Source organism: Symsagittifera roscoffensis, chromosome 1 (assembly GCF_963678635.1).
Source record: "Symsagittifera roscoffensis chromosome 1, txSymRosc1.1, whole genome shotgun sequence".
Classification (NCBI taxonomy): Eukaryota; Metazoa; Xenacoelomorpha; order Acoela; family Convolutidae; genus Symsagittifera; species Symsagittifera roscoffensis.
The window spans coordinates 90669665-90691757 of record NC_087062.1 but is presented as its reverse complement, the minus strand read 5'-3'; the positions used below and the strand labels follow the sequence as shown (position 1 = coordinate 90691757).

Genomic DNA, 22093 nt, shown 5'->3' with positions numbered 1-22093 from the left:
TACTGCTATTTGCTTGATGGTTTCGTTTGGTAATCTGCGAATTTCATTACATAAAACTCTTTGTTGTTGTTTGTTTCTTTCAGAGTCAAACATTTTTGAAAATTCTTGTGTAAATCTTTTCCAGTTTGATTTTATTTCTAGAGGTAGTACTGAAAACCATTTTTGGGCTGCGCCATCTAAGGTTGTTTGTATCAACGCTGTGCGTCGATGTATCCAGTTTTGATGTAGTGGCGTATTAATTGGTTCAGGTCCTATGTTTAAAATCAGGTTTGCTGTTACTGCATTTAAGTAATCTTCTACAGAGTATTCAGGGTCTGTTCCTGTGAAAACCATTAAAGGTTTGTTTGATGTTATTGATGATCCACCCATTAGGTATGGATTCATTGTCATTTGTAATGATTCTGCTGCATTTGGCATTTGAGAAAAATTTGAAAGTTGGTTTCTTGTTATTTCATGTTGTTGAAGATAATATGGGAGTGGTATTTCATTTTGCATTTGTGATGCTTGATACGAGTGTGCAGTCATTGGATTTTGTTGTTGAATTGGTTGAAAAGATTGTGTATTAATTGGATTTTGTTGTTGAATTGGTTGTTGATGTTGTGCATCTATCGGTTGTGGAGAAAAATTCCTATGATTTGTACGTGTTTTCTGTATTCCTTGTCTACGATATTCTTGAGTATTTGGTGCAAATATATCTGGTTGTAAGAAATCGTCATCTGAGGATAAATAATCCATTTGATAAGATGTCTGTTTTTTATTTTTATTTTGTTGAAAAAATGGGTAATTTTCACTGTGATCCTGTGGAGGATTTGGTTGAAAATTTTTGGAATTATATTGGGCCGTTGGGTTATCCCAGTTTCGAGGTTTTGTATATTGATTAAAATTCCTTTGTGGTTGATAATTTGTTTTTGATGGATGTGTATAATTATAATTATGGTCTGCAAAGTTGTTTCTAGTGAATGTTTTGCGTGTTTTTGATGGTATGGTCATGGGTCTGAATGTTTGGTAATCCATATGTGAATATTTAGGGGCAACCGAAGGTTTAACGGTTGATTGTAAGGTTACCTGTGTTTGTGAAGGATTTGTATTTCTTGGTGTTGTTAAATTTGGGCGTATTGGTGAAATACTTTGTTGTGTAGTTGTTGTGTGTACAATTTCTTCATTTATGAAGTGTGATGGTGTCTGGATATCTTGTTGAGTAAGATTCCTAGTTCCATTGAGGTTTTCATTGTGTATAACTGTAGAGTTTAAACTATTATTTTGTGTATCGGGCAAAAATGTATTATAGTTTAATGGTGTTGCATCAATTGTTAATGGTATTACTCTGACATAATCTCTTATGTAAGATATTGTACCTATTGCTTGACTTGAGATTGATTGTGGAAAGCTTATAAATGCGGGATGAGACCATTCGGGGTCCCAAACATAATCTGATTGTTCTGTGATAGCGGTATCATCGTTCGAATTTTGGGGTCTAAAATTTTTTCTTGCTTGTGCAATTAAATCAATATTGTGTGTGAAATAATCTATTATGAACCATGCCAAAATTTTTTGTAGATCGTGTTTGGTATGTTGTGAAACGTCATCTTTCGTGAAATTTTCTTTAATGATGTTTAAATAACTAGAGAGTAGTGTAATTTCATGTCGTACTTTCAAATGTTTAGATGTTTCTGTCGGTGAGACATTTGTTAATGGGATTTCGTTTTCTAATATCGAAATATAACTATATATTATTGCGAAAACTTCATTAGTGAAAATGGAGTTTGCTCTTTGTGAGTTATGGTATTGGATGCTTTTTATATATTCTGAAAAAACTTTTGAAAATTCTAAATCAAGATCGTCTGTTTGAATAGTATATGTTCTATTATTATGGTTTGGGGAAGTGAATTCTATGGAGTAGATTCCATACTGTTGTGTTATGTTGCATATATCTTTTAGATAGTGATCTATGATTTGTCTTTTGATTTTTACATCGGGGAACTCTGTTTTACATGGACTGATTCCGGGTTCAAATAAATTTACGAGTAAATTTTGACAAAATATGTGTTGTCCTCTATCAGTATCTGCGTCTACTATAAAAGGAAAGATTTCATCGTCATCTGGAGTTTCGTCACCTGGGGTGTGTGTTGAACTCATTTTTCCGTTCGATGACTGTTAATATGTAATTATTAATGTGTCGAATTGGTTGATTCCAATTGTATAGATGTACTGGTTTGTGTTTATACTGTTTTTTTTATTCTTCTTTTTCCTCTTTGTGATGAATTTGAAGTTGTTTCTGAGTCAGAAAAATATAATTGATCGTGTTGTGGGTAATTTTTATCTATTGATTCTTTTAATTTGTAAAGTTCGTCTAAACTGTTGGTTTCTGATTCTGAAAATGCGTTTCGATTTTTTGAAAATCTTTTTCGTGTTATTTGTCTTTGTTTAGTTATTATTTTTCTTTTTAGTGTTTGTCGTTTTGTGCGAATGTATCCAACTGTTTGTGTATGAGGTGTGATTACAAGGTCGTATTTTTTGTTATCTATTTCACAATTGTGTAAAATGATTGTTTGTTTATTTCCTAGGTTTTTAAATGACATAAGGTTTAGAATGACGGATGCAAAAAGTTGTTAAATGATTTCTATTTTCTTAAACTGTTAGTTCTTACGATTTTTTGGTTAGCTTAACCTGGGTCTATTTGTTCAGGGTTGGAGAGAAAAGTATATCGATTCCGAAGAATGATTTTTACTTTCTCGTGACTAGTATAAGCTAAGGTGTTAACTTACTTAATCTTACTTAGGGGTAGTGATTGTGTTCAAGGGTTGGAGAATAGTAAATCGATCCACAAGGTTCAGGTATAATTAGAACGCGAGTAGTTCGTTAGATACTATTTTAAACTTACTAAGTCTAAGATTTATCTTGGGCCTGGTAAGAGGGGGGGTCAAGTGAAGGATGAATAACCGAAGTTCTTCACTGTTTATCCTAATTTGAATGATTAGTTTTGTTTTAAAAATTTCTATTAGTCCTGGGTTTTTAGAAAGGGTTGGGTAGTGAATCGACGTTTGAGGTCGTTAGACACTAATTAAGTGGGTGGGGGAGAACAAAGTTGTTCTGTTTGATCCAAGGATAAGCCTTGATGATCAAATTTAAAATTTAATTAAGTAGAAAGTGATTTAAGATCCAAGGATAAGCCTTGATGATCTGGTTTTAAAAATTAAGTGACTTTAAGTTTTAATAAAGTTTTAAATGTGTGTAAAGGAAAGATTTAGTGTTTTGATGATATTAGTGAGTTGATGATTGCTGTTATGTTTTAGGTGATGAAGCTGGAACAACAAGATGATTTATGATTACTAACCATTTATTGTCATGCTACTAATTTTTATTTTTATTTTCCAATAAATATTTTTCAAACATGTTTTGTATAATACTGCAGAGTTTTAGGAAAACGATCTTAGATCTTTTTATCAATCGTTATTGTATAATATTAATTTTGTTTAGCGCCTGAAATGATTTTGAAGATTAACTTCAAGGTTTTATGTTTGCAAATGGAAATCTAAATTCATTGCAAGTAGTATTCGAAATATAAAAGTTTGTTCTGGCTTTTGCCGAACTATCATATAACTATACGGCAAGTTTCTACTTTGTCGTATGTCGTCTTTGGTTCGAGGTCTTCTTCCAATTCCGGGTAGTTCTATTATGGTTCGGAATATTGGCTCTGATCTATTGAGTCGGAGAGACATTTCAATTAAATTATTGTCGTATAACATTTTTTAAATGTTTTTGTCTAATTTCTAATCTAATTTTGGTTAATTCTAATCTAGTAAGGTCTTGTTCGAGACTTATGGTCGCACCAGATGAGTTATGACCGAAGTGTAACTCATAGAGTAATTTCGGATAGGGTACACCGTCTGCTCGTCACGCTATCTTATTTTCGGCCGGATAGATTCGTGCAACTTCTTAGTCTAATACCGATCCTAATCTTACTCTTATACTATCTAGTCTCAGGTTGTTTAACTAGTCTCTGCTAGGCTCAATAGATCTAGGGTATACTGGTTTATTGCGGCTGCTGAAGTGCTCGGGAGAGTCCAACTAATTTCTAAGTTAAATTCAAATCTCTCTGGTGCTGAAATTACAAGTAACTTCAGCACTTACAAATAAGTGGGTTGTTAGTTAGATGGATCATGATTGGTTAATATTAAATACTTTACATTGGTAAAACATTTAATTTATCCAATCATAAAATATAGTTTAGATCAGGTTTCAGTTGGTTTTCAGCTTAAATTGAAGGCTATTTTTCCTTTTAACTCACCCTGTGAAGTTTTCAATTTTAACGTTTGTTCATACTACTATGAACAAAGTTTTTAACTACTCGTTACAGCTTAAAACCGATGTTTGATTCGGCCAAATTATTTTTCAGCAGAACAGTGATTTTGAGCTAAAATTGATTTTCAGCTGTTGCGTCAAGTGTCAACTGAGAACCTTCTTTGGGGGAAAATGCTTCTGCGCATCCGCAACGAAGTCAACATGACACTGGAGGCGTACGGTGCTCTGTTCTCCAACAGCGTCTCATTCGGTAGGGCGCATTTTATAGAGAAGACTATGCACTTGCCCAAACAGAGGGCAAAAAGGGATAAACTCAAGGCACAGATAGAGTCACTCAAACAGCAGGTACGTGCTTTTTCTCCAATGATATCTCCCTCAGGGTCCCTCCTTTGGTACAATTTCATAAACTCCATTTTTTACTGACCGACCGTAAGCTTTTTTCAAGCAGCTGATGGCGCCAAAAATTGCTAGTTGTCAACGGAGGGGTGACAAAAAATGCCATGTTTTGGTCAAAACTTTCCAAAAGTTCTTTAAAACGTCTTTTTTAACTTTTCGTTCAGAATATCGGCTCTTTTCCAGTTTCCCATCCCCTTCGTAAAATTACAAAATATCATTCTGGATAAATTGTTCATAGACCAATTTGCTCGTAAAAAAAAGGTGTGTTCATACCAATCTGTTCACTTGTTCATGTTGGACAGGAAAAAGGCCAAAACTTCGACTGCGACGCCCACCCATCATGATTTCATCGTAATATCACGAACTAAAACAAGCTACCACAAAAACATCAAGATTCGCAAAAGTCGAAAACATACTCAAATGGACAAAATTAAAAGCATAAAACTCAAAAACATACTCAAGTGGACAAAATTAAAAGCATAAAACTCTTGGTTTTAAGGGAACTATTGAAACTTCGAATGTTTGAAGTTCGAAAAAAAGTCCTCAATCAGTCGGCAGAAATGACACTTATTTCATTTTGAGTAAGTAATCAAAGTTAAATTTAAACTGCTTACTGTTTTTTTTTATTCTGAAGGTCGTGTTCATATTGTTTATCTTAACAAAAGTATAGTTTTCATTTTTGTTAAGTTTCTCCGATGGTGTGATAAATTTCAGAAAAGTAACAGGGTTTTTGAGCGCGCTTTCTTACTTAGTTTCTTCTATAATGTCATGATATAAAACAATTCTTTAAAAAATGAATGTTTCACGCCATCAAAAAAACATTGAAAAAGCAAACTGGCATCTCCAGAGTCAAAGGTTATTGCCAAGAAGTCTCAGCTACAATTTTTTTTCACATTATGATTACAGGGTCATTTCATCTTGACTGATGTATATTTTTTTAAGTTCCAAGCAGACTATCGAATATGGGTTTTTAACTAAAAAGAATCTGTAATAAGTGTTACTCTTCTTTCTCTTGTGTTGCGTCAAACTTGAATCGCCTGTCAAGCACTAGAAAATTCAACAGTAGCCCAAGAGCAGAAAAACTGAAAAAAGAAGGAATTATGGATTTGACAGTCGACAAGATCGAAAAAATATAACGGTGACCAAACTTTTTGGTGTCCTAAAATTTAATAACAGCTTATTTAACACCGTAAACTTTTCTACCTAATTCAAAATGTAAGTCCCATACATTTTAACTCCTTTCTTATGACTTAACACTGATATTCATGCTGTGTGAACTCCTTATGTTAACACCTATCACACCCAAAAAATCCTGCAGTTGATGCACACATCAGATCGAAAATTTGACTTATTTCAGTTATAAACGCTAAGACGAGGCTTACTAAACTACTAAAGGCTCTTATCGACTCTTTAGTATTTTATTTTCAATTAGATTGTTGGATGTTTCATTAAACCAAAATGATTGCTCAAAACCTGCTTAAACTAATCAAACAGTTTGACGTAGGGCTTTACTTTGACACCACACTATGTTTTCTTAATCTAAATTGGTTGAAGGAAGCTTATTTGCTATATTTGATTTGTAACTAGGAGCTATTTTTTTCACACTCTGTTTTTAATATCGCGTGTCATGGGATAATTTTCACACAAAATCTCAAATTTAAAAAATAAAACATTTTCATTTTATTTATTTACATTTAATTTTTTTAATGTTATTACTGCTCCGTATACCTTAATAGGCAGTCGGAACATTCAGAGTTTCGTCCTGATACGAGCAGTCTTGTTAAATTTGGTTAGTTTGATAGTTCACTAATTTCATGTTTTTCTGCTCAGTCCAACCACTGCAATATATATATTCTTGGTATATGAGGTAAATAACATAGGCATGGGTCTGCTTTAGAAACTGAATAGGCAATCATGAGAGTCGATTAAGCAACGAAGCAAGCGCTTGTTTGTTCAATCAAAAGCAATGCACTGATTTTAAAAGTAAACAAATTGGATGCGCTCATAGGCGATGGATCGAATGGGCAGAAATAAAAATCAGAATTGGATCACATTTTAAAGTTCAAGGATTTCGTTATAAAAGAAGCAAATTGTTTGTTGAACAGTAATTGATTCACTATAATTATTGATTTTTGACTTTTTTGGTTTCGGTTTTTTGCACATGGGCCCTTCGTCCTTTCTTTCTATCGCCCATGCGAGTAGCCCCCGATAAACATTAGCCGAAAATTTGATCACCATTGTCTATATCAGTTAGTTTTATTTTAGTTCAATTTAGGGGCAATCAGTTTCTGGGAATCTCATTAGCTTCGTTCACCGCCTTAATTTATTAAATTACCAGGCAAATTGTTTCCAATTTGTCTGTTTGCCTTTTTAAAGTGCAATGTCTACATCAGAGGCGTCTCTCATTCATTTACCGAATATTGAAGCTCATTAACATTTAAAAAAGTTTTTTCCATTGAAAAAGCAATTTATCATTTGAAAAATTGATATGACCTGCTGAAATACAAATAGTCATCAAATTTTATTAAAAATTTTTTTGAGATCAAACGCGAAATCTGTGCGGCCTTTCTACGAAAAAAATTCGGATTGCCAAAAAACGTTCCTAATTGCCATCAAACTTTTAAAATTTTTTGAGATCAGACGCGAAATCTGTGCGGCATTTTTACGAAAAAATTCGGATTGTCAAAAACGTTCCTGATTGTCATCAAAGTTTAAATTTTTTTTTGAGATTAAACGCAAAATCTGTGAGGCCTTTCTACGAAAAAATTCGGATTGCCAAAAAATGTTCGTAATTGTCATCAAAATTTGATTTTTTTTGAGATCAAACGCATAATCTGTGCGGATTTTGTACAAAAAAAAATTCGGGTTGTCAAAAAACGTTCCTGATTGTCATCAAATTTTTAAAAAATTTTGAGATCAGACGCAAAATCTGTGAGTTCTTTTTACGAAAAAATTCGGACCTAGTTGTCAAAACTTTGAGAGCTTTACGTAAATTAGGATTTCTTAGAATAATTAATTCTGGTTAATGTCGGTTTGATCAAACTTACATACAATTTTGAGAAAGAAAAAGTAAAACAAACTACATTTGAAATTTCAAATGAACTTAAATACGGACGCAGTGTAGTGTGTACAGAAAATACTCGAAAGTAACTATAGTTTTTAGTAAATGTATTGTTTTAAGTTTTGTTTCAATATCAGATTGAGAACGCAAAGAGCGATGTGTACCAGATGGAAAAACGAACTGAACGCATGCAAAAGAGTCGAGATGTGCAGGACAAATGGGATCGGGACAAGATGATGAAGCTACGACAGAGTTTCATAGTCGCATTCGACAATCTCGATCCCCTCACAGTGACATTCGGCTCACCTGCTCGCAAATCAGAAGTGACGTCAGAATTGAAGTCGAAAAGAAGTGATCAAGGTCTTAGTCATAACGATAAGAGCCAATCAGAAGTGACGTCAGAATTGAAGTCGAAGAGAATAAGTGATCATGGTCTGAGTCATAACGATAAGAGCCAGCATAATACCACTGAAGAAAAAGAAAAAGACAATGAAGACGACAAAACATCGAACAAGGAGTCCACTAACAGAGTACCCTCTCTCAAATCTGAAGAAGTTGCGAAAAAGATAAGCTAAAATTTTAAGGAAAAAAACTGCAAGCAATTAGAACTTTTGAACTAATGTCATCAACGTAGTAACATGCGTTATCATAAGTCAAATAATATATTGGTTGTGCCCAATAAAAAAAATATGTTTTGTGTTGGAACCTATCCTATTTGCTTGAAGCTGACTGCCTTGCTTAATTTTGCACAGTTCGCAAATGACAGTTATCAAGAAACCTTTTTGCAAAATGATGCTCGAGAATTTTTAAAGAGATTGCTTGTCTTGCTAAGTTGTTATCTTTGATTAGAAAGGATGATGATGATGACGATGATCAGGAATGAGTTAACAGACCGTAAGCTTGGTTTTCAAAATCACCCTTCCATTAACGGCTAAAAGTAGAAAATATTCCGATCACAGTATACAAAAAAATTTTTGTTTTGTTTTCATTTTCATCTTTTTCCCCCAATTTGCGTGGTTTTAGATGAGGTGGGAAAACTTTTGTTCCTAAGACAATACGTGAAAGTATTTTTTATTCATGCATGAAATTTGGAGCGCGCATGTGAAATATGGTATTCAAAACAGGTTTTTCATAGGAAGAAATTTTTTCTTAAGAAGTTTCTCGAAAAGTTTCTTGGAAAATTTATTTTCGTATTTTTAGCGGTCTAGAAATAAAGAAGTCTAGTTTTCATATGCGAATGATTTTTGTCATTTTTTTTGTTCTGTCATCGACAACTCTCCACTTTATATTAGTACAAAAAACGTTCTTATATATCAATTTTTTGTAGTAATTTAATAACTTTTTTGCAATATCTCATTTCAAAAAAAGCCACGATTGAGTAGAATGTCATTTGATATTACTCAAATTTATCTGACAGATAATTGTTGTACCTGATTTTGCGTATTTACTGATTTTGAAGTCGAAAACACCTGATAAAGGAATCTTAATCAGTTTTTTTTTGGTCTGAATGACAAAGAACATTTTTCAATTACTATATATAAGCAAAAAAAAATAGCGTAATTGAATAAAAGCTTCCCTAATTTAAGTTTTATGAACAATAAATGTACCAAGATTTAGAAATAAATGCAAAAAGCATACCGATGCTTTTTGTCAGAATTGAAGCGGAGCTTCGCGTGATTTGCAGGAAGAAGATAATCAATCCTAATAAAGGTTATAAAAGAATAAGGAAAACTCACCGAGGAAACAAGTTTTCAGTTCAATCAAGAATCTGCGAAAGTTATACACAATTGTGAAAAAGCAAAAAACGTCAGTTTAAAAACTTTGAATAAAAATTTTGTAATTGTTTGAATAAAAAAAATACTATTTGGATCGGAAACTTGAAAAAAAGGCCAATGAAATTTGCATAAAACCATATCAATTATAAAACAAAGACAGCCGTTTCCTATGCAGTTAGCACAGACGGCTCCGACCACAGTGACAACAAAATTTGAGAGGCCAGAGATAAATTTCCGCAAGGAAATGAGAATAATGGCTGAGCGACAAAAGCCCCCGAGTCAAAAGCCCCCGAGTAAAATTCCGCCAGGAAATGAAAATAATACTTTCAGTAAAAATATTTCAAAAAAATATTTCATTTCAGAACAAAAATGAAAACAAAATTTTCCTCAAAAATTGAAAAAAAACTTAACCAGTTTCATTTTTCAAAAAATTTTCGGTTTATCTTTGAAAGTTTTGGGTGAGAAAGTGTTTAAAATGAAACTTCAAGCAAAGCATATTTGATAGCCTAATATTTGCTTTACGCTCATTACGTGCTCATTTAATTTGCGCAAAAAAAACTTTGATGATTTTTTGCAGTATTATTTTGCTTGAAAAAATTAAAAGACGCGCAAAGTCAGAAATTTTTTTCACTTTTTGGTATGAGCAAAAAAATAGCTGCTTGATCTCATTTTTTTGATAAAAACGAAAACTGGATGTAAGATGGTTTCCTTGATTTTTCATCATCTTGGGAAACAAGAATGTTAGATTGCATTTTGCAGTTTTTTGTGCTGAAAAGTAAGTATTTGATTAAAACGTCCAAATACTTGTTTTCGGCAACCAACTTGTCATTCCCGCAATTAGGAAAACTGAAAACAAATCGATTATAATAGATTTTTGTTGTAAAATTGTAAACATTATCAATTACCTCCCAGACGTTACGTTCAGACAACAAAATTGGACTAAAAATGGATTTAAATCCACTTTTTCTCGCCAAAACAAAAAGCATTATAATCAGAAAACACAAACAAGAGCAATGAAAATGATAGCTTGAATTTTCGAGCAAACGAAAGCAATTGCTTAGGTCTGAATTTCAAGTGTCAAATAGAATTGGCTGCAGAAAAAGTGGAAACAATTATGGATTCAGCGAGCTTAGACCCAAATAATAAAGAAATATTCCAACAATTGGTTGAAGAAAACAAGGAACTTACGAAATCTGTTATTCAACTAAAATCCAGTGTGCAACAGCTTAGTATTGAAACGAATTAGAGAGATATAACTCCAAGGATTCAGTGATATTCAACAACTTGCCCCTGGGAATTACTGGGACTTTAATCGGAGATGTATCATATTTTTGTTTAAAAGTGCTGAATATATCGGTTACAGGAGACGATCTCAAGGCTTGCCATCCTTTGTATCCTGTTAAGGACTTCAACGGACCGCCTCCAATTATTGCGAAATTTATACGATTTGACAAAAAAAGTTTCGTCAACCCGTGCAACAATAAAGCTGAATCGAGAGGCATGATTGTTTCTACATGGAACTCTACTCCTTTTGTGAAAGTTAAAGATATTGGAGGAAATTTTAATGTGTCAAGATGGATACTATGGAGGTGTTCGAGGGCTAAGCAACACTGCGGTTAGCAAAGTCAACACTATCAGGTCAGCTAAAACTAATTCGGAAAATTTGTATAGTAAGGTTTTGAAGGACAAAATAGCACCGGCTAAAAAAGCGTTTTCGCTTTCAAGTTTCACCATCACCAGCATCTATAACTAACGAAGAAAGGCAAACTCTGAAAATCTAATTGGTCAAGCATATGGATGATGATAATTCCTTATCGCATTTCATTAAAGGATTCGTGGGCGGTACTACGCAGTCAAATGAAACAGAAAACGATGAGTAAAGTACTTCCAACATACAACTTAACTCAACCTTAACTCAACAACTTAATTTAATGCCTTAATTTTTGTTGGACTTGGGAAGCTTAATGCTGGCAAATACTGGGAGAACTTAGAGCGTTTTTTTTCTTAACATAAGATCACTTAGGTTACATCATGACCAGCTTTGTGTTTTGTGTGATTCACTCAAGAAAAATTCTTTTGTTATAGCTTTATGCGAAACATGGTTGACCGAAAACGATTGTTTGGAAATGTTTCAGTTGGATGGTTATCACAAAGGGGTTTTTATCACAGGGAAAAAAGGGTGGCGGTGTAGCATTTTTTGTAAAAACAGAAGTTGAATTTATTCTTCAAGATCTGAAAGCAGATTTGGAATATCTAGCTATAACTACTTGCAGCAATTTAACCAAGTTTAATTTTGACGTTGTCTACACACCACCTGATCACACGTGCCTAAAATTTTTGGAAAATCTGGATACTCTGTTGATGAACTTCAATTTTTAAAAGGAACACCTATAATTGTGGGAGATTTCAATATTGACATATTTTCGAGTGATAAGAAACCTGAAGTCTTAAGTTATAAATTGCTTCTGAAATCTTTTAGTTTGAATATTTTCATGAGTGAAACAACCTGAGTCACTAAAAATAGTGCAACCTGCATTGATCATTTGATATCAGAAGATTTTTTTTCCAGTGACAGTTATTAAATCAACAATAAGTGACCACTATGCATTGTTTGGTGAATTGCCATTTACAATCACTAAGGCTGATAACACGGTTTGATATGCCAGAAATTTTAAAAACTGAACTTTGACGACAACCTACTTAAACTACTATTTTTCCTACATATCGATTTGGAAAAATTGAGCATAGATAAATCAGTGAATTTTAAAGTTCAGTTTTTAATTCGGACAAAGATCAATATTTTCGATAGGTTTTCCCCTTCTAAATTAGACGATATTAAAAAACATTAAAAAAAACGTGGATAACTAATAATATTAAAAATAGTGCAAAAACAGAGATACTGCGCATAAAATAATGATTACTTTTCCCAATGATGAATCAAAAAGAAAGAGGAATGAAATCAACAAAAACAAATTGCGATAGAAAAGCGAAAATTTTATGACAATGAATCAGGTAACTCTAATGATTCAAAAAGAATGATTCAAGTTTTTAATAAGTTTTAAGGAAAAAAGAAAACTAGTTCAAATAATTTAGAGGCGAACGATTTGAATAACTTTTTTGTAACCATTGGACCTCAACTTTCAAAAAAAATTGGGGATTGCAAAAATATTGATAAAATCTCTTGCAATTGCGAGATTTTTGTTTTCTTTCCCACTGACATTCACGAAATGGCAAAATCTATTAAAAATTTAAAAAACAAACATTTGATTGGTCATGATGGGTTGAGTAATATGATGGTTAAACTTTGTGCACCAGTCATTATGAAGCTCATGGTTGATTGCTTCAAGGAAACGTTCATCACAGAGACTTTTCCTGATATTTGCAAAATTGACCAGGTAATTGTTTTATTCAAAAAAGAAGTGACATTGATTTAAATATTTACCGGCCAATTAGCCTTCTTTCAACAATTAGCAAAGTTTTTGAAAAACTTATCTACCGACGAATGATCAAATTTTAACAAAAATTCAAAATACTTTGTCCTGAACAATTTGGGTTCAGAACAAAGCACTCATTTTTACATGCAATTACACGGATAACTGAAAATATGTGCCCAGTTTTGGAGCAAAAAGATTATGGGATGGCCCTTTTTATGGATTTTAAAAAGCATTTGACACTGTTAATAATGATATTTTAATCATTAAATTAGAAAAAAAATGGCTTTCATGGAAAATTTTTAAATTTGTTACAGAACTATTTAATTAACAGGGTATAATATGTGATTGATAGTACCATAAAATCGTCTTTAGAAAAAATAACTTGTGGTGTGCCCCTGGGCTCAGTTTTGGGTCCTTTTTTTGATATATATCAATGATATTTCAATTATTAATGAAGTAATTGAAGTAAGTCTTTTTGCTGATGACACTGCCATTGTAGGTTCTGGAAAAACACCAATGTTTATAAAAGAATTCAGCAAAGATGTCCAGAGCATAAATGACTGGTGCAGTCAACAAGCTATCGATTAATACAGACAAGAGTAAACTAATGGCTTTTGGAAAAGACCTATCGGATTCCAAAATTTCAATTGCTGGACAAACTATGGAAAATATGGATAGTTTTAACTGTTTGGGTATCGAAGTTGACAAAAAACTGAATTTTAAAAATCAAACTGAACAAATTTGAAAAAAGTTGTCGAAATTCAATGGTGTTTTGTACAGAGGAAGATCATGCTTCTCTAAACAGTCATTAGTTAAGTTTTACATGGCATACGTGATTCCGTTAATTTCCTTTAGCTTGATAGCGTACGGATGTGCTTCGAAAACAAATCTTGATTAATTTTTTTTGATACAGAAAAAATTATAAGAACCAGTTTTTTCCTTCGTAAGTATGATCATGTGCCCGAGTAATTTTCAAATTATCAGCTGCGAAATGTGTATGAAATGTTCATCAGCCATTTATGTTCTGAGGCAATGTTTCATTTCTTAGAAGTGTCCACCTTAAATTTTTTAAATCTTCAATCAAGAAAGATGGGTAGACTCACGCGCAGGGGCAGTTTAGTCACTACCTTTAAGAAAAACAAAGTTAGCTCAAAATTCGGTGTCTTACAAAACTCTGAAATGCTTCAAATTTTTGTTATCTAACGATTTGTTACCCCTCAACCTTAAGGAATACTCTGACAAGCAAAAGAAAAAAATTTTCGTCAAACTTAAAAAATAAACCTGAATGACAATCGATTGCTTGTTGACACGCTAATAGGATGATTATATGTGGTATCCAAGGGTGAATTTCTAATATCTCTGGTTTTGCCTTCACTGATTTACCTAAGTTTCTCTCGGGTTACTGCCAGTTGGGCTGTACTGCCCGTACAGTAACCCTGATGCAGTTTGTTAGTTCATTAATGTTCTTTAAACTCTATCTAAATTCAAATTCAAAAATTCAATTGGAATCCATTATAATGGGTTTTAAAATAAGTGATGAAATAATGAAGTACGGGCAGTCTTTCCCACCCTTTCCCACCTTTCCCACCTTAACCCACCCCCTTTCCCACCTGAAGCCCCCCCGGGGGGGGGGGGTTGTTGTAAATGGGCAAAAGCTAGGGGGGTAATGGAAAGAGGATTTGTCCACCTCCACTTTTACGCCCCCCCCCCCAAAGTTTCTAATTATTTAACAAAATTGTTGAACAGAACAAAATTCAGTTTTTTAATAACAAAAAAAGTAACAAAAATATGAAAGTTTCCAATTTATTTTTGTTTCGCCTGTCTTACAAAATTTTGCAAGAATTTTTGCATTTATCAAGTGATTTCTGCGGAAACTTTGCAAAGCGAGTATATGGTCTAATCCTCCATTTCCAAACCTAAACTCAAATTGCAAAAAGATTCCGTTAAGCTTTCCCCTCCCCCTCCCCAACGTTTACCCCTTTGCTCCCCAACAATCCCCCTAACGTTTGTCTCTTTGCTTCCCCCCTCCCCCCTGAACAACCCCCTTCCACCTGAACTCGCCCCCCGCCTGAACACAGACACCCCACCTGAACCCAACCCGTCCCCAACCTGAAAACACCCCTCCTGACTGAAGCCTCCCCCCCCCCCCCCGAACCGCTCCCTTTACCTGAGCACCCCTCTCACCTGAACAACCCCTCCCCCACCTTAACCCACCGCCTTTCCCACCTGAAGCCCCCCCCGGGGGGGGGGGGTTGTTGTAAATGGGAAAAAGCTAGGGGGGTAATGGAAAGAGGATTTGTCCACCTCCACTTTTACGCCCCCCCCCCCCCAAAGTTTGTAATTATTTAACAAAATTGTTGAACAGAACAAAATTCAGTTTTTTAGTAACAAAAAAAGTAACAAAAATATGAAAGTTAGGCAGAAAAAAAATAAATTGAACAACAAGTAATCAACGTAACCAACTTTCATTCAAAATGTAGAAAATACTTTATGTGCGTTGAAGTTCGCATTCTCAGTAAAGTGGAAAAAAGACAATTATAATTTAGTTTTGTTGTCAGTGTCCACAAAAGTGAAAAAAATCGATTATAATGGATGAAAAAAGGTTTTTTGTTGACTCGGAATAGAATAATATTATAATCCATTTTTAATTGACTATAGTCGACTTTTGTGGACACTGACAAGGAAACTAAATTATAATAGATTTTTATTCATGGAACTCCAATGCGGGTTGGTTGATCCGTAGCAAAATCACAAAAAAAATCACACCAATAGTTTTTTTGTTGTAAACAGCTGTTGCAGAGCGTTACATTTAAAGCTTGGCTCAAATAAACAATGCAGTTTGAGCGAAGTTTCAAAATAACTTACCAATGGGAACTCAGTTTAGATGATCACACGTTTTTTAAACTTGCGTTTACAGATTTGTTACAGCATAAGTTAATCCGCAGTCGATGCGGTGAGCCAATTTCCTACAATTTTGATTTTTCAACTAATCACAATCGTAAAAACTTTAACGGTTTGCTTGCTTTGCTGCTTTTGTCACTATGGGCAATTTGTCAAAATTCATGGGTGCTGGACAACAACCCGCGGGACTTCAAGCCGAATAGAAAAAAAATGTCAGGAAGCCGAAAATTTGAATGCAAATTTAGAAAATAACTTAAAAAGGTCGCGGAAACGAAAATTTTCGTTCCGGTTGAGCCTTTGAGAATAAGTACCAATGTTCTAAAACAGTTTTATTTATTATATCCTAACTAAATATGGATTTTTTTTATCGAAGCCAAAAACAAAAAGGGTCAAGTTATAAACGGATAAAAGGGTTCAATTATAAAAGGATTTGTGTTCCGAAGAAATAAAACTGATGAAAACTTTATTTACTTCAAATGTTTTGAAATCAATTGTCCATCGCGTGTAACAATGACAGGAGACTCAAAATCGGTTTTAAAAAAACCTGGAGATCACAATCACGTCCCCCCAGACGAAACAATTCTGCAAGAAACTTTTCGAAAAACAGTGATTCAGAGCGTTGAGCAAAATGTCAATAGAAGTTTGAAGAAATCGTATGACAAAGCAATACAGTGGATTCGAGTGGACAGTGGAGATTTTTTGCCTCCAAAATGCGAAAAAAAAGGAAAAAAGCATGAGTCAAAAAAAAGCAGAAATTTTACCAGAATCTCCAAAAACTTTAGAAGACGTGAAAAATGAGGGTGCATGGCGAAAAACGAAACAAGGTCAAGAATTTGTTCTTCATTAAGAAATTGGTCTGGTAACTTTTGCGACAACTGAAGGCCTAGAGTTTTTGGTTCGTTCAAAAATATTATGAACGATGGAACTTTTAAATCGGCACCCCCGCCGTTTAACTAAATTTTTGCGTTATTCGGAATTAACGGTGAATGGATTGTTCTGGTAGTTTGGGCGTTTTTGGTCTCAAAAACTGAAGAAACTTTCTCAAAATTTTTTACAATTTTGAGCGAAAAATCGTTCGAAAGTTTTTCGGTTTATTTGATGCCAGAATCAATCATTACAGATTATGAAAGCGGGGCAGTTGCAGCTGTCAAGAAAATTTTCGCTTTATCTACTCCTTGAGGATGCTGGTTCAACAATGTATACTTCGAAACTTTAAAGATTTTGGTCTTCAAAAAAGCTATCAAGACGAAAACCTGAAAAAAAAACAGCGCAAAAGCTTTTCAGTTTAGCGTTTTGCCTGAAATGAAATTGAAGCCGCTCTCGGAAGTTTCGAGGCCGATATCGAAGAAGATCCGATTTTTTCGCGATTCCCAGAAACCGGACAAGTTTATGCTTATATGTGAAATTTTTGGATTTTTGGCCAAATTCTTTTAACTTTATGGAATGTTTATGGAATGTGTTCAATCGGCCCCTGAATTTGAGGACAACCAACAAATGTGAGAGCTGGAATCGTGACTGGAACGCATCTGCGGGGACAAAAAATCCGGTTCATTAGACGGTTGTCCAAAAACTTGGAGAACAGGAGCGCTTTTCGCCACTCGATATACGACGTATTTCTCCAGAAGAAGCATCTCATATTCAAAAAAAGAAGTATCGAGACCTCAATGAGAAAATTTCCCGCCTAAAAAACTTATACTTAGATGGAAGTTGTCTTTGAAAAACTATTGGGAAGGTGTTTCTAATATTTACAGTAAATTTCGTAATTAAATTTCTTGTAAACCGTTTTTTTGTTTTTTTGGCTTGAAGTCCCTTCGGCTTGAAGTCCCGTCGGCTTGTTGTCCTAGACCCAAATTTCATAAGCAAACGTATAAATTAAAGCCTAAATTTCAAATAATTTTCTCTGATAACCTCGTTTAACAAAACTTTAGAGAGTTGTTTCCATGCACTTTAGATATATCAATAACTCCTAGTCCAAATTCTAGTTTTAGTGGGCCTTATAATAAACAATTAGATCGATTCAAAGAAAATCAGAGAAACATTGGTTAAGATAGTTATTTCAAGTTTTTGGGAATCACGCACCGAACAATATGTCCGCGGAAAACTTTGAAACCTTTTCTGCATGAAATTTGAAACAAGTCTTATGATTTGGTTGTAAGCAGTGATACTGTTAGAAGCAAAATGCAAATAAAATTCCTGGAAAAAAGTCATACCTTGGTAAAAAAAACTTCCTTTTTGGATTTTTAGTGCCATGCACAGAAGGTATATTTGAACATAACTTCACAAGAGAAATATCTTGAACTTGACGGAGAACACTTTGACTCCTTGTTTTCATTGTGCATTGGCTCAGTTTTTACCGGTTGGTTCAATGAACAGTTAAAAATATCTTGGAACCCAATTTAAGGTTCAAAAAGCTTTCATAATGTACCACTTGCGATGCAAAAAATTAGCACGGCAGCTAACCTAATAAAGTAGGCAAAAAAGCAACTGAAAAAACAAACAAAAAATTGGTTTTTCTAAAACCTATCTCGAATGCTGTTGAATTTCAGGAAAAATAACGAGAGGCCCAATTGCCAGTGTTGAATAAAAACTGTACACAAAATTGATCAAGCTCTAACAGAGCAATCACGATATGGGTAGACGAATGTTGAGTTTAAAAAAACGGGAAGCAAAAATGAAATAAAAAAACTTTGGTCCTTCAAAAGACGAATAGTGAGGCTTCTAAACAGATATAGCATCTGCCGAAACCTGGCGAAGTCCAAGATACCTTAAGTTGAAAAAAAATTAGAAGTCAGCAAAAAAGCTAGAAAAAATTTAGTTGGCGCAAAACAAACATTTAAAATTTGAAAGGAATGGCCATTTACAAGGCAGTGTATGGCCATTTACAATGCCAGGCATTTCATCAGAGCAGATGTGCCAAATGATTCGACTGACTTTGTGTAATAATTCTTTGACCCAATATAGGCTATACTCCGGTTTCATAAGGTTTGCTAATCGCAAGCGCAATGGAATCTTTTTTAAAAAACAAAAAACAATCCTTAAAATTTAAAGTATACAGCTCGGAAAATTCCAGATCCAGCAAACATTCAAAAACTAAGACCATTAAAAAACAATATAGAACACTTCGACTGAAAATTTGATAACTAAAATTCTCTAAGATATCTGATTTACTCCGTTTTTACTCCGTATGAAAAATTAAAAAACTCTCAAAGGAATTGACCCATCTTAAATTTGCGTGGAAGTTCCCGCCAGGAAGTCGAGGCCCTCGCCATTCGAATCACCACCCCTCCCCTCGCCACCCAAAAAGTCCCCAGTACGACTCCCAATTTTGCCTAACACGCATTTATTTTAAAAGTGGGAGTGAGACAAAACGCTATTTTTATTTTGAAAAGCCTGTAAAGGAGGAGCCTTTTAAGCTAATTCAGATTTTTGGAAGAGCGCAGAAAATTTTGTATCACTATTTATTTTATTGAGAAAGCTAGATACTCTCGAAAAAATCCAAGGTCAAACCCTGAATTAAACCATTTGAAAGGTAGTTAATGTGAGAGCGTATTTGTGTGCTTCTGATTTTGTGAAAATGCTTCACAACAAGAAAAAATCTACTATTCGATTTGATCACCTTAAATGAAAATAACAAAAAGTTTGAATTTGATTATTTCTTCAGCCGATTTTGGTTTCAAAACATCTTTTTTCCTCAATAAATTTTATTTAAAGAAAACAATTAGTTGTTTAATATCTGCAGAAAACCCGAAGAAATAATAGAACCCTATCGAACAAGATTTAAATTGCCTATTATTTCATTGATATTGGCGTTAGTACATGGCTTCTCCAGCTACTTCTTTGATCCAAGGGACATAGTCTAGAACATCGGCATAGACTCCCGGTTGTCTGGCTTGCGCACAGCCAGATCCCCACGACACAACGCCAATCAACTCGAAGGCTCCGTCCGCATTCTTCATGGCCAGAGGACCTCCAGAGTCGCCCTGGCAGGAGTCCTGCATCCCTTCTTCGTATCCAGCGCACACCATACAATCCTTAATTAGTCCTCCATACCATTGCTTGCATGTGTCTTTGGGAATCACGGGAACCTGCACGACACTCAAGATGTTCCCATTTGACGTTCCTCTCGTGTCCCCCCACCCCATTGTGACTGTGTTTTCACCACCCTGTACCTCGACCGTAGGCAGACAGATAGGCTGAATTTGATCAGTGAAAGGCACTGGCTCGGTCATTTTCAGAATTGCGATGTCGTTTGAGTTCCAGCCATCTTTGCTGTACCTCGGGTGAAGAGTGATCTTTTCCACGTATCTCCTTTCTTGTCCGGTTTCAATCTCGTATCCCAGTTTCTGATCTTTGTCGGCGAAGAAGAGTTTCAAACTACTAGGGTCCTGGCCTTCCCAAAAACAATGGGCGGCGGAGATGACATTATATTTGTCGTATACAGCTCCTCCGCACCAGTGTTGCCAGCCCATTTTGATATTGACCATAAAAGGATACGCACCTCGGACTGGTACGTAAGATCCATTGATGATTCTCTCTATCTGAGGCTCAAACAAGGGAGCTTGCCCGCACTGAAATGATCTAGGAGATGGTGATTCAGTGACATTTATCTCACGCACTTCTGGTTTCAGTATTTCGATGCGCTTGAAACCCTCTGATGGTCTCGCAAAAACCGTTATGGCAAAAATTACTACAAAACAGGTTATTTTGAGCATCTTCTTAGCAATAGACTCCTTGGAGTTTTCAAGTTTCGATTTTACAAAAATGATAGAGGAAACGCCAAGATGACAGAACATTCCCAGGCGTTGCATTTTATACTAGTTTAATCATTTTCACTCCACCTCTGTCTGAGGCTAAAATTGTTTTCACCGAAATTAGTCGCACTAACACATGCCAGCTCTACTCAAGTTGTATGCTAAATTGGTTTTCTAGACTTCAAAGTCGGCTACGAAAAGTTCCGCTAGTCAATCGACCATGGAAGAAAATTTTCAATTTTGTGCCGACCCACAAAAATTTCCAGTAATAAGGACGATAAGTTTTCCAATTAAGGCAAGGACAGAGTACTTGAGAGCAAAAACTCTAAAGAAAAATAATTTGCGAGCTCCACCTTCTTCAATTGCAAATTTTCAAAATTAATTCAATTGCGTCTCAATGTGCGTACTCAATACTAACACATGTGAAGTCGGAAGCCTCAAATGTCGAAGTGTAGCATAGCAGTTCAATGACTGCATGTAGACTTTGTAATTTTAAGGAAATGCTTCGTGCACACAGAAATGATACTTCATAATTTTCTGTAGAATAAGCAATACTTTCGCTTTTCTTTTATGACATCCATTTTTTCGCTAAATTTGAGAGGGGAGCACGCGCCGTAAACGCGGGATTTTTAAGTCAAAAGGGCACAGCCACCGGTTCAAGCGCAGAAATTTTTGACAAAATAGGGTCTTTATAAGGTTTTAAGGGATCCCAGAAACGCAATTTGGTCCACCTAAAAAATTTGAGAAACGAGAAAACTTTCAAACTTTTTTCGATAATAATCTTTTTTCAGCACATTTTTTGGTGCTTCTCAATTTCTTTACATACTTGCGCTAAATTAGCAGCTTTAGGATTCTTGTTCCGATTATTGAAAATGGCGAGTAACTTTGTTTTTGGATGTGTGTTTTAGTTTTTTTCTACGCCAAATCAGGTACAACAAATAATAATCGGAATGGGTAAATTTATATACATAAATGTTCGAAACCCTTTTAGTCGTAATTCGAATAAAATTTGATTCTCTTTTATAAATTGTCCCAATGTCGAGAAAACCGGTTGGAATTTTTTGTGTTTCAGTCTAACTTCAAGCGAGTATAATACCTCGCTCGCTTTACTCGCTCAATTTTAGACTATAGTTTTTCATTTAAGTTGGGAAATTCTCTGTTTTACTGGTTTCAGAACAAACTAGGAAAAACTAGTTTTGGAATTTTCAATTACGCTTCCTTAGCAATGAAATTAAAAAAAAAACATGTTAAAAACTTTTATCTCAAATTTTAAATTTATTTTTTTTTCGCTTTGAATAGGACTTTTGTCGGTTAGCTCGCATTCAATAAAAGTTCTACAATTTCGTATGACTCTCTCATCACAACACTCAAAAAAAAACTTTAAATTTTTTTTGAGAGTATGGTCGGAATACTCTGTGCTAATTGCACAGCTACCAGCTATCCTTCTGTTTTTATTGCCTTCGTCGAACTTTT

The 22093-nt window shown here is 34.5% G+C and overlaps 1 protein-coding gene across 1 annotated transcript; it reads right to left on the bottom strand.

The window, feature by feature from the left end:
- Positions 1–19678: 19678 nt before the first annotated feature.
- Positions 19679–20677, bottom strand: LOC134840619 (serine protease 1-like). Its single transcript, XM_063856555.1, has one exon. The coding sequence runs from the start codon at positions 20675–20677 to the stop codon at positions 19679–19681; it is 999 nt and encodes a 332-aa protein (XP_063712625.1).
- Between the last annotated feature and the right edge of the window lie 1416 nt (positions 20678–22093).

Excerpts from the sequence above, each read along its gene's own strand:
- LOC134840619 (XM_063856555.1), bottom strand. The coding sequence starts at position 20,677 with ATGCAACGCCTGGGAATGTTCTGTCATCTTGGCGTTTCCTCTATCATT.